The sequence below is a fragment of the Lepus europaeus genome, chromosome 10, assembly GCF_033115175.1.
Source record: "Lepus europaeus isolate LE1 chromosome 10, mLepTim1.pri, whole genome shotgun sequence".
Lineage (NCBI taxonomy): Eukaryota > Metazoa > Chordata > Mammalia > Lagomorpha > Leporidae > Lepus > Lepus europaeus.
Genome location: NC_084836.1, coordinates 353,895 through 367,120, shown reverse-complemented (window position 1 = coordinate 367,120; position 13,226 = coordinate 353,895). Strand labels below are relative to the sequence as shown.

General features: G+C 48.3%; 1 protein-coding gene across 9 annotated transcripts in view; it reads left to right on the top strand.

The window, feature by feature from the left end:
* The window catches only part of PPP6R2 (protein phosphatase 6 regulatory subunit 2), a 98,424-nt gene that overhangs the window by 34,177 nt on the left and 51,021 nt on the right, over window positions 1-13,226 (top strand). For 7 of the 9 annotated variants that reach the window (XM_062202622.1, XM_062202627.1, XM_062202624.1 and 4 more), the window contains one exon: window positions 9,310-9,558. The exons of the other annotated variants lie outside the window; for them this stretch is intronic. In XM_062202622.1, coding sequence (XP_062058606.1) covers window positions 9,467-9,558 — 92 coding nt within the window. In that variant the 5' untranslated portion in view covers window positions 9,310-9,466. The remainder of the gene's footprint in view (window positions 1-9,309; window positions 9,559-13,226) is intronic. 9 annotated transcript variants of the gene reach the window in all.

The window sequence follows — 13,226 nt, the reverse complement described above, 5'->3', positions numbered from 1 at the left end:
GTGTCTGTGTCTGTGTCTGTGTCTCTGTCCGTGTCTGTGTCCGTGTCTCTGTCCGTGTCTGTGTCCGTGTCTCTGTCCGTGTCTGTGTCTGTGTCTCTGTCCGTGTCTGTGTCTGTGTCTCTATCTGTGTCTGTGTCTGTGTCTCTGTCTGTCTTCCTTTCAAATGAGATGAGTATGCATAAATAACTTTTTTTAAATTGAGGGAGTGGGAAATCTGTTATCCCTTTTGCCCTTTTACCATATGAAGAGAGAGCACCTCACCATCCATCACTCTGTCTGTGCTCCATCTTGGATTTCAGAGTCTCTAGAGCTATAAGAAATTAGTTTCTGTTGTTCATAATTTTCCCAATTTAAGACATTTTGTTAGCATTAGCAATGTTCTAAGACACAGACCTTTTATTAAATATTTTTATAAAAAATGGACTCTAGGCAGCTGGTGTTTGGTGTTGTAGATAAGGCCACCACCTGTGAGGCTGGCACCCTGTGTGAGTGCCAGTTTGGGTCTCACTTGCTGCACTGCTGATCCAGCTGCCTGCTAATGCATCTGAGAAAGGCAGCGGAAGACGGAGCAAGTGTTTGGGCCCCTGCACCCACATGGGAGACCTGGAAGAAACTCTTGACTCCTGGCTTCAGCCTGGGCATCCCTGACATTGTGGCCATTTTGGGAGTGAACCAGTGGATGGAAGACCTCTCTCTCTCTTTCTCTCTAACTCTGCTTTCCAAATAAATAAATAAATCTTAAAAAAAAAAAAAAGAATGTAGTTTAGGCAAAAAGCAGTGATACCACGTAGAAGAACTGAGATTCAAGAAAGAATGAAAAGCAAATATAAATGAACAATAATTGCTTAGTAATATAATAATGTCTGTGGGGAAGAGCTGGTGCTGTGGCACAGTGTGTCAGGCCATTCTGCAGCACTGGCATCCCATATGAGAAGCAGGGTTTGAGTCCTGGCTGCTCTACTTCTGATCCAGCTGCCTGCTAATGTGCCTGGGAAAGCAGCAGCAGGTGTCCCGAGTACCTGGGCTCTGCCAACTACATGGGAGATCCAGATGAAGCTCCTGGCTCCTGGCTTTGGTCTGGCCATTGTGGCCATTTGGGGAGTGAACCAGTAGATGAAAGATCTCTCTCTCTCTCCCTCTTTCTGACTCTTCCTCTCTCTGCAGGTCTGCCTTTCATACAAATAATAAATGAATCTTAAAAATAGTGTCTGTGAAGTAAAATTAATGTGTGATACATGAAAACAGTATTCCAGGAGTTGGGGAAGAGGGTAAATGGAGTTAAAGCCTTCCAGTCTTTGTAATAGCAGAGATTGATACTGACTGTAGATTTTATTTTTATTTATTTATTTATTTTATTTAAAGATTTGTTTATTTATTTGAAAGTCAGAGTTGCACAGAGAGAGAAGGAGAGGCAGAGAAAGAGAGAGTGGGGGCTAACACTGTGGTGCAGCGGGTTAACCCCCTTCCCTGCGGTGCCAGCAACCCATATGTGTACCAGTTCGAGACCCAGCTGCTCCACATCTGATCCAGCTCTCTGCTATGGCCTGGGAAAGCAGTAGAAGGTGGCACAAGTCCTTGGACCCCAGCACCCACGTAGGAGACCTGGAAGAAGCTCCTGGCTCCTGGCTTCGGATTGGCGCAGTTCCGGCCATTGCAGCCAATTGGGGAATGAACCATCTGATTGAAGACTCTCTCTCTCTCTCTCTCTCTCTCTCTCTCTGTAACTCTGCCTTTCAAATAAATAAATCTTTTAAAAAAGAGAGAGGAAGGTCTTCCATCACTGGTTCACTCCCCCGTTGGCTACAATGGCTGGAGCTGTGCTGATCCAAAGCCAGGAGCCAGGAGCATCCCCTGGGTCTTCCCATGTGTATGAGGGGCCATGGATTTGGGCCATCTTCTGCTGCTTTCACAAGTCAAAGCAGAGAGCTGGATTGGAAGTGGAGCAACCAGGACTTGAACCGGTGCCCGTTTGGGATGCTGGCACAGCAGGTGGCTGATTTACCTGTTATGCCATAGCACTGGCCCCTTGACTGTAGATTTTAATAAATGTGCAATTTACAAATTCTAAGGACCATCGTAGCAATATAAATAATATACAGATCCCAAAGTATTGAAGAGAAAGTGATTGAACTTTTTTTATTCTTGAAAGAAAAAGTTGTGGAAAAACTATTTTGTAACCATTAAACTTATATTGGAAACTCCCTGTGAAAGTGAGATGAGCTGGCGCCGCAGCTCACTAAGCTAATCCTCTGCCTTGTGGTGCCGGCACCCCGGGTTCTAGTCCTGGTTGGGGCGCTGGATTCTGTCCTGGTTGCTCTTCTTCCAGGCCAGCTCTCTGCTGTGGCCCGGGAAGACAGTGGAGATGGACCAAGTCCTTGGGCCCTGCACCCGCATGGGAGACCAGGAGAAGCACCTGGCTCCTGGCTTCGGATCAGCACGGTACACAGGCCACAATGGCCATTGGGGGGTGAACCAACGGAAAAGGAAGACCTTTCTCTCTGTCTCTCTCTCTCTCTCTCTCTCACTGTCCACTCTGCCTGTCAAAAAAAAAAAAAAAAAAAGATGAAGACAGGTGCTGTTTTTACTACTTTTTTTTTTTTTAAAAAGATTTGTTAATTTTTTAAGATTTATTTATTTATTTGAAAGGTGGAGTTACAGAGAGGCAGAGAGTGAACCACTGGTTCACTCCCCAAATGACCACAATGGCCAGAGCTGGACTCATACGAAGCCAGGAGGCAGGAGCTTCTTCCAGGTCTCCCACATGGGTGCAGGGGCCCAGATACTTGGGCCATCATCCACTGCTTTCCCAGGTCATAGCGGAGAGCTGGATCGGAAGTGGAGCAGCTGGGACTTGAACCGGCATCTATTATGGGATGTCAGCACTGCAGCCAGCAGCTTTACCTGCTATACCACAACGCAGGTCCCCCTACTTCTTTTTTATTTATTTATTTATTTTTTTGACAGAGTGGATAGTGAGAGAGAGAGAGACAGAGAGGAAGGTCTTCCTTTTTGCCGTTGGTTCACCCTCCAATGGCCGCTGCGGCTGGCACACCGCACTGATCCGAAGGCAGGAGCCAGGTGCTTCTCCTGGTCTCCCATGCAGGTGCAGGGCCCAAGGACTTGGACCATCCTCCACTGCCTTCCCGGGCCACAGCAGAGAGCTGAACAGGAAGAAGAGCGACCGGGACAGAATCCGGCTCCCCGACCGGGACTAGAACCCAGTGTGCCGGCGCCGCAGGTGGAGGATTAGCCTATTTATTTATTTATTTATTTATTTTTATTTTTTGACAGGCAGTGTGGATAGTGAGAGAGAGAGACAGAGAGAAAGGTCTTCCTTTTGCCGTTGGTTCACCCTCCAATGGCCTCTGCGGCTGGCGCGCTGCGGCCGGCGCACCACACTGATCCGATGGCAGGAGCCAGGTACTTCTGGTCTCCCATGGAGTGCAGGGCCCAAGCACTTGGGCCATCCTCCACTGCACTCCCGGGCCACAGCAGAGAGCTGGCCTGGAAGAGGGGCAAACGGGACAGAATCCGGAGCCCCGACCGGGACTAGAACCCAGTGTGCTGAGGCCACAAGGCGGAGGATTAGCCTAGTGAGCTGCAGCGCCGGCCGAGGATTAGCCTATTGAACCGTGGCGCCAGCCCCCCCTACTTCTTTCTTTAAAAAATATATTTATTAACCAATGTTAACACATTAAATTAATCTGTATATATTGCTAGCCAGAACAGCCTACAGAATGTCAGAATGTATCATAGAGCTAGACAGGTACAATGAATAGTTACAATGTGCATAGTGAGTAAGCCCAACACCTTGATATATAGCTTTCTGATTTGCGGAAAAAATTTAATGATTCCTAAAACAATAGTAATTTTACCTAAAACTATTTTTTAGATATTTATTTATTTATTTGAAAGTCAGGGGCCGGAGCCGTGGCTCACTTGGTTAATCCGCCTGCGGCGCCCACATCCCATATGGGCACCAAGTTCTAGTCCCGGCTGCTCCTCTTCCAGTCCAGCTCTCTGCTGTGGCCCAGGAAGGCAGTGGAGATGGCCCAAGTGCTTGGGCACCTACACCCACGTGGGAGACCAGGAGGAAGCACCTGGCTCCTGGCTTTGGATCGGTGTAGCTCCAGCTGTAGCAGCCATTTGTGGGGTGAACCAACGGAAGGAAGACCTTTCTCTCTGTTTCTCTCTCTCACTGTCTAACTCTGTGTGTCAAAAAAAAGTCAGATTTACATAGAGAAAGAAGGAGAGCCAGAGAGAGAGAGAGAAGTCTTCCATCCACTGGTTCACTCCCCAGTTGGCCACAATGGCCGGAGCTGCGCCAATCCAAAGCCAGGAGCTTCTTCTGGGTCTCCCATGTGGGTGTAGGGGCCCAAAGACTTGGGCCATCTTCCACTGCTTTCGAAGGCCATAGCAGAGAGTGGGATTGGAAGTAGAGCAGTCAGGTCTTGAACTGGTGTCCATATGGGATGCCAGAACTGCAGGCGATAGCTTTGCTCACTACGCCACAGCGGCAGCCCCATCTCTTTTTAGTTTAGTTTAGTTTAGTTTTGTTTTGTTTTTTGACAGGCAGAGTGGACAGTGAGAGAGAGAGAGACAGAGAGAAAGGTCTTTTTTTATTGTTGGTTCACCCTCCAATGGCCGCTGCGGCTGGTGTGCTGCGGCCAGCGCACCACACTGTTCCGAAGCCAGGAGCCAGGCGCCTCTCCTGGTCTCCCATGCGAGTGCAGGGCCCAAGCACTTGGGCCATCCTCCACTGCCTTCCTGGGCCACAGCAGAGAGCTGGACTAGAAAAGGAGCAACCGAGACAGAATCCGGTGCCCTGACCGGGACTAGAACCCGGGGTGCCAGCACCGCAAGGCAGAGGATTAGCCTATTGAGCCGTGGCGCTGGCCTAATTTTTTTTTTTTAACACAGTTTTCATACTGTAGTAACTTGGAAATGTGCAACTGTGTCAACAGAAACAAAAAAGCCAGAGTAACATGAATTTCACTTTCATGCAGCTATCAGTTAAATATTGCATACTCTGGAATGAATTTACACCAAAAATATTTCCACAATAACTTGCTCATTTATGGGGTGGCTCAAAGTTTTAAAACTTGAAAAATAATCAAAGAAGGGTAAGTGTTCTTGACTATGACATTTCTGTCAGCGCCTCCACACCGTGACAACAGTGACGGTTTACACAGCAGCAAAGGGGAACAGTGATGCCCAGTGACTGCACAATTTAGGTACATTGTGTGAGATGGGGCTACTGGGTAGTTTGTATAAATATTGTGCATATTAGGCAATAGTTTATCAGTTAACTTGTGTCACCACCATCTGCAGCAGTATCAAGATTAGATGGCTATTTCACAGAAGACTTAGTTTAGTTATATTTTTTTAAAAAAGATTTATTTATTTATTTGAAGGACAGAGAGTTAGAGAGAGGCAGAGGCGGGGGTGGGTGTCTTCCTTCTGCTGGTTCACTCCCCAAATGGCCACAATGGCTGGAGATGCACTGATCTGAAGCCAGGACCAGGAGCCAGGAGCTCCCACATGGGTACAGGGCCCAAGCACTTGGGCCATCCTCCACTGCCTTCCTGGGCCACAGCAGAGAGCTGGACTGGGAGAGGAGCAACCAGGACAGAAGCCGGCGCCCCAACCGGGACTAGAACCTGGGGTGCTGGCGCCGCAGGTGGAGGATTAGCCTAGTGAGCCGTGGCGCCGGCCTTTTGTTTTAATTTATTTTCATTTTTTTTTGAAAAGCAGAGAAACAGAGACAGACACAGCTAGATCTCCATTTGCTAATTCACTCCAGAGATGCCTGTAAAAGCTCCAGCTGGGTCAAACTGAAGCCAGAATTCTAGAACTCAGCCTGAGTCTCCCTTGTGAAAAGCTGGGACCAAGTACTTGAGCCATCACCTGCAGCCTCGCAGGGTGCACAGGAGCAGCAAGCTTGAATCAGGAACCTGAGCAGGACTCAAAACCAGGTGCTCTTATGTGGGATGTGAATGTCCTAAGTACCCACCCACCCCCCTTTTTTTTTGACAGAGTGGATAGTGAGAGAGAGAGAGACAGAGAGAAAGGTCTTCCTTTTTGCCGTTGGTTCACCCTCCAATGGCTGCCGTGGCTTGCGCATCGTGCTGATCTGAAGCCAGGAGCCAGGTGCTTCTCCTGGTCTCCCATGCGAGTGCAGGGCCCAAGCACTTGGGCCATCCTCCACTGCCTTCCTGGACCATAGCAGAGAGCTGGCCTGGAAGAGGGGCAACCGGGATAGAATCTAGCGCCCCAGCCAGGACTAGAACCCGGTGTGCCGGCGCCGCTAGGCAGAGGATTAGCCTGTTGAGCCCTCACCGCCCCTCCCCTTTTTTAAAAAAATTTTTGTTTAGGGGCTGGCACTGTACTGTAGAAGGTTAAGCCACCTCCTGCAGTGTCAGCATCCCACATGGGTGCTGATTCAAGTCCTGACTGCTCCACTTCTGATCCAGATCCCTGCTATTGCACCTGGGAACATAGTAGACGACAGCCAGTGCTTGGGCCCCTGCACCCATGTGGGAGACCCAGAGGAAGCTCCTGGCTCCTGGCTTCAGCCAGGTCCAGCCCCAGCCATTGTGGCCATTTGGGAAGTGAACCAGTGGTTGGAAGATCTCTCTCTCTCTCTGTTCCTCTCTCCTTTTCCCTATATCTCTGCCTTTCAAATAAATAAGTAAACTTTTAAAAATATTTTTTATTCAAAAGGCAAAGTTAGAGAGAGAGAGAAGAAGAAGAAGAAGAGAGAGAGATCTTTCATCTACTGGTTCACTTCCCAAGAGGCCACAGTGGCTGGGGCTGAGCTGGGCCCAAGCCAGGAGCCTGGAGCTCCCATCTAGAGATCTCCCACGTGGGTGGCAGGGACCCAAGTACTTGAGCCATCATCTGCTGCCTTCCCAGCACATTAGCAGGGAGCTGGATCAGAAGCCGAGCAGTTGGTACTCAAACCAGTGCTCCAGAATGGGATGCCAGTGTCACATGTGGCAGTTTAACCCACTGCACCACAGCACCAGCCCTCAAAGGGCACCTCAATCTCTGCACCAAATACCTACTCTGAGGTGAGGCTTCTCATTGTCCCCATTTTACAGGATAGGAAACTGAGGCAGAGAGGTCATGTGACTGGCCTCAGGTCAAATAGCAGAGCCAGGACTTTGATCATGTATCTTTAAAAGTAGGAAAAGGGAGGGGGTGTCTGGTGTTATGGTGCAGTGGGTTCTACCACTGCCTGCAACGCCAGCATCCCATATGAGTGCCAGTTTGAGTCCCAACAGCTCCACTTCCCATTCAGCTCCCTGTTAATGGAAGACCTCTCTCTGTCTCACCCTCGCTGTAATTCTGCCCTTCAAATAAATAAATAAATAATAATAAATAAATAAATCTTTTAGAAAGAGAGGGAAAGGCCAGCGCCGTGGCTTGACAGGCTAATCCTCCGCCTTGCGGCGCCGGCACACCGGGTTCTAGTCCCGGTTGGGGCGCCGGATTCTGTCCCGGTTGCCCCTCTTCCAGGCCAGCTCTCTGCCATGGCCCGGGAAGGCAGTGGAGGATGGCCCAAGTGCTTGGGTCCTGTACCCCATGGGAGACCAGGAGAAGCACCTGGCTCCTGGCTTCAGATCAGCACAATGCGCCAGCCACAGCGGCCATTGGGGGGTGAACCAACGGCAAAAAGGAAGACCTTTCTCTCTGTCTCTCTCTCCCTCACTGTCCACTCTGCCTGTCAAAAAAAAAAAGAGAGAGAGGGAAAAAGAACTTAGGTATGCAGTCAAGTAATAGGGTGCATTTCAGGTTCTAATTTTCTCTTAGCAACGGCCTCCACCACAGAATGTTCTTCTCTGAAGGGCTCTTTGGCTGGCCTGTGTGAGCATACAGGCAGCAGTTCCACTTGACATCCGCTTTCTGTCGGATATTTCTGCCACCCTGAAGCTGTCAACAAAGGAGCAGGACGTCACGCCCTTCCGTTGTCTGGAAAGGTATAGAAGGTGGTCCTGGGTGCTGAGAGACTAGTAAGGGTCGTTGTCAGGATGCGAGGGGTCTTCCCACCGCGCTGATACTTCAGGTACAGCAGAGGCATCATTTGTGACTCCCAGTTCATCCAGGGAAGAAAATTAAGACCTTCCTTGTAGGTGAGTATCTTTGTGGAGGGTAGGGTATAGTTGCTGGAATAGGAGAAATGTTTGAAAAAGACGTATGTGGTATCATCTGAGTAAGTATTCTAGAGTCAGTTCACACCAGCTCCTTTGACAATAAAATCAGCTACAACTAAACCAGAGACGTGGCAATAAAAAACCCAAAGGGTGCACTGGTATAATTTTTTTCAAAGATTTATTTACTTTATTTGAAAGAGTTACAGAGAGAGGAGAGGGTGGGGGAGAGAGAGAGGGAGGGAGAGAGAGAGGGAGGGAGGGAGGGAGGGATCTTCCATTCAGTGATTCTCTCCCAAATGACTGCAATGGCTGGAGCTGGGCCAACCTGAAGCCATCTGGGTGTCTCACTTGGGTGGCAGGGCCCAGGCACTTGGGCCGTCTTCTGCCGCCTTTCCAGGCGACTTGGCAAGGAGCTGGATCGGAGTTGGAGCAACCAAGATGCGAGCTGGCATTCGTACAGGATAATCGCAGGCAGTGACTCCACCTGACGCACATCTTTCTCTTGACTTGTGTTTACCTGGTATATGTTTTTCAGCCTTTATATTTGTCTCTTTGTCAAAAGCTACTATGTTGGGGCAGGCTTTTGGCTCAGCAGTTAAGATGCCTTTTTCTTACAGGATAAATCTCAATATACCCTTAAACCACTAATTTAAATTTTTAATAAAATAGAGCTAAAGTAAAAATTCTCTTGCATGTCATTAAGCATTTTATTATCAACCAAATGAGCATCCTTTTTTGGACATGCCATTCATATTACTAGAACTGTATGTAGTAGACATTTCTCTGCCTGTTGATAAGACAATAAAGAGAAGAGATAGCTGTCTAATTTGGAGGAGAGCAAAGATATTATTATCTTTGTTACAATTGTTATAATTATTAAAACGTCAGAAAGAAAATCACCCATGACAAAGGGTCTCAAGTTTAGGGAGGGTACCATAAAATCATAAGCAGAATTTATCTTTTAAATCAGTAGTGAAGCAAATAAAAACAAAAGCAGCAGGTTTTCCATGGAAAACCGGAAGGGGAAATAAAAACAGAACATATGCAATAAGTTAATCAGTGAAAGATATTTCTTAGGTTAAAAAAGTCATCCAACAATATACTTATTACAAAAACATTTTTCTAAAAATATTTACTTTCATTTTACTTGAAGGACACACACAGAGAAAGATGTCCCGTCTTGTGGTTTACTCCCCAGACGCCCTCCTGCAAAGCCTAGACCGAAACAAGCCAAAGTCAGGAGTCAGCAACTCGGTATCAGGGCTGCGTCAGGCCGGAGCCAGCAGCCCGGAGCCCAGTGTCAGTCTCACATGTGGGTGGCAAGCACCCAGCGACTTGAGCCACTGTCTCTGCCTCCCTGTGTGCATATTAACAGGACGCTGGAATCAGGACTCGGACACAGGTACGCAGAGACAGGATACTGGGGTCCCTAGTGATGTCTTTTTTTTTTTTTTTTTTTTTTTTTGACAGGCAGAGTGGACAGTGAGAGAGAGAGAGACAGAGACAGAGAGAAAGGTCTTCCTTGTGCCGTTGGTTCACCCTCCAATGGCTGCCGCGGCCGGCGCACTGCGCTATTCCGAAGGCAGGAGCCAGGTGCTTCTCCTGGTCTCCCATGGGGTGCAGGGCCCAAGCACTTGGGCCATCCTCCACTGCCCTCCCGGGCCATAGCAGAGAGCTGGCCTGGAAGGGGGGCACCTGGTGTGCCAGCGCGGCTAGGTGGAGGATTAGCCTGTTGAGCCACGGCGCCGGCCTCCTAGTGATGTCTTAACTGTTGTGCCAAATGCCTGCCACAGAGTTTTCCAATTTGTTTATCACTTTTCCCTTCTCTCCCCTCCCCTTCGCTTCCCTTCTTTTCCCCTCCTCTCCCCTTCCCCTTCTCTTCCTTTCCCTTCCCTTTCTCCCCTCCCCTCCCCTCCCCTTTCGTTTCCTTTCCTTAGATTTATTTATTTATTTGAAAGGCAGAGTGACAGAGAAAGAGGACAAGACAGAGAGATCTCCTGTCCACTGGTTCACTCCCCAAATGGCTGCAGCAGTCAGGACTGGCCAGATGGAAGCCTTGAGCCCGGAATGCCATCTGGGTCTCCCTCAAGGGCGGCAGGAACCTGAGCAGTTGGGCCACCATCGGTTGCCTGCCAAGTACATTAGCAGAAAACTGAATCTGACGCAGTGGCAGGATTCGGTGCTGGGCACTCGGGTGTGGCATGCACTTGCCCCAGCTGGCAGCTTAACCTGCTGCACCACGATGCCCGCCCCTGTATTTTGTGTATTGACCTTGTGTTGGGTGAGCTGCGAAATTCATTCTAATTAATTCTAGTAGCTTTTCCTTTCTTGAAAAAGATAAGGATGGGGGCTGGCGTTGTGGTGTAGCAAGTAAAGCCACCACCTGTGACGTTGGCATCCTATATGGATGCCAGTTTGTGTCCCGGCTGCTCCATTGCTGATCCAGTTCCCTGCTAATGGCCTGGGAAAAAATATGGAAAGGTGTCCCAAGTGTTTGGGCCCCTGATACCCACGTGGGAGACCCAGATGAAGCTCCTGGCTCCTGGCTTCCCCCTGGCCTAGTGCTGGTCATTGTGGCCATCTAGGGAGTGAACCAGCAGATGAAAGATTCTCTCTCTCTCTGCCCAACCCTTCTCTCCTTCTCTGTTCTTCTCTCTGTAACCCTTTTTTTTTTTTTTTGACAGGCAGAATTAGACAGACAGAGAGAGACAGATAGAAAGGTCTTCCTTCCGTTGGTTCACTCCCCAAATAGCTGCTACGGCTGGCGCACCGCGCCGATCCAAAGCCAGGAGCCAGGTGCCTCCTCCTGATCTCCATTGCAGGTGCAGGGCCCAAGCACTTGGGCCATCCTCCACTGCCTTCCCGGGCCACAGCAGAGAGCTGGACTTGAAGAGGAGCAACCGGGATAGAATCTGGCACCCCAACCGGGACTAGAACCCGGGGTGCCGGCGCCGTAAGGCAGAGGATTAGCCAAGTGAGCCATGGCGCCAGCCTCTCTGTAACTCTTTCATTTTTATTTTATTTTATTTTATTTTTGACAGGCAGAGTGGACAGTGAGAGAGAGAGAGAGAGACAGAGAGAAAGGTCTTCTTTTGCCATTGGTTCACCCTCCAATGGCCGCTGTGGCCAGTGCACCGCGCTGATCCGATGGCAGGAGCCAGGTGCTTATCCTGCTCTCCCATGCGGGTGCAGGGCCCAAGCACTTGGGCCATCCTCCACTGCACTCCTGGGCCATAGCAGAGAGCTGACCTGGAAGAGGAGCAACCAGGACAGAATCCGGCGCCCCAACCAGGACTAGAACCTGGTGTGCCGGCGCCGCAAGGCGGAGGATTAGCCTATTGAGCCACAGCGCCGGCCCTCTGTAACTCTTTCAAATGAATACATACATCTTCTTAAAAAGGTACAGATTAAAAAAAAAAAAAATGAGACAGAGATGGGACAGATGGACAAAGAGAAATCTTCCATCTACTGGTTCACTCTCCAAATTCCCACAACAGCTGAGCCTAGCCCACCAGGAGCCAAGAATTCATTCAGGTCTCCCACATGGGTGTCAGGGACCCAGTTACATGAGCTACCGCCTCCCTCCTGGGGTGCAGGTCGGTGGGAAGCTAGAATCGGAGCCCTCTGAGACGGGACGTGGCTGTCTCAGGCAGCAACTGAACTACTGCACCAAACACATACCCAGCTTTTTTTCCTTACAGATATTTTTTGCATTCCTGTTTCTACAGTCATGTTACCTGAGTAAAGACAGTTTTACTTCTTTTCCGTGTGTGTGTTTCCTCCATTATGATCTTGGGCCGAGTGGCTAGAGTCCCTTGTTCCAGTCTGAGGAGGGAAGCATTCAATCTTCTTGCTGTTAGATATGCTGACAGCTGTGGGTTTTAGCAAATGCTCGCTGTCAAATTCAGGAGGGTCCCTTCTGTTAACTGACTGAAGTGCATTTATCATAAAAGGGTGTTTACTTTTTCACATTACTGAGACATGACTATTTGAGGGTACTTCAAAAGATTATGGAAAAATAGAATTAAACGGTAAGTTTATTTTGGGCAAAAAGCTTTTGAAAGCATGCAGTTTTCTGTAATACAGATTTTAAAGACCTCTCATAGGCATGGATTTCAATTTTTTGTATCAAAGTAGGTATCCTCTAATTCTATTTTCCATAAACTTTTTGAAGTATCATATCATTACATTAAATATTTTATATATCCCAATTAAAAGGCAGAGAATGACCAACTGAATACAAAACAGAGGCCAATCATGTGCTGTTTAGAAGAGAAACATTTTAAATACAGTGATATATAGATTGAAATAAAAGGATATTAAATATGTGCCAAACATGAGCCACAAGAATAGTAGTTATTGGGGGCTGGTGTTGTGGTACAGTGAGTTAAGCTGCCATTTGAGATGCCAGCATCCCATATCCGAGTGCCAGTTTGAGTCCCTGCTGCTCTGCTTCCAATCCAAGTCCCTATTTATGTGCCTAGGAAAGAAGCAGATGATAGCCCAAGTACCTGGGTCCCTACCACCCACATGGGAGACCCAGATAGAATTGCAGGCTCCTGCCTTTGGCCTTGACCCAGCCCCAGATGTTACAGCCATTTGGGGGAATCAATCAGTGGTTGGAAGATCTCTTTCTCTGTCTCTCCCTCTCTCTGTTGCTCTGCCTTTCAAATAAATAAATATATAAGAAAGAAATAATATCAGACAACACAGATTTCAGATGAGGTGTGCTGCCATAGTGGTGAGGGACATGTCAAAATAACCAGACAGCCAGTCAGTCCATGAAGCAGACATCATGATCCTAAATACGTATCCACATAACAGAAGTCAAGACACATGTGAAGCAAGATAGAATCAAAATAAGTAAATAAGTTATAGTTAGTTGAAAATATAGCCTTCTCTTATTAATTGATATATAAGGTAGACAGAAAATCAGGATATGAAAGACTTGAAAACATTATCAACCAACAAGCCTTACCTGGCCAACCAGCAGCAGCAGAATAAAACTCATTTTCCAGGCATATGGAGCCTTCACCAAGAGAGACCGTAGTAAAGTGCAAGGTCGATGGT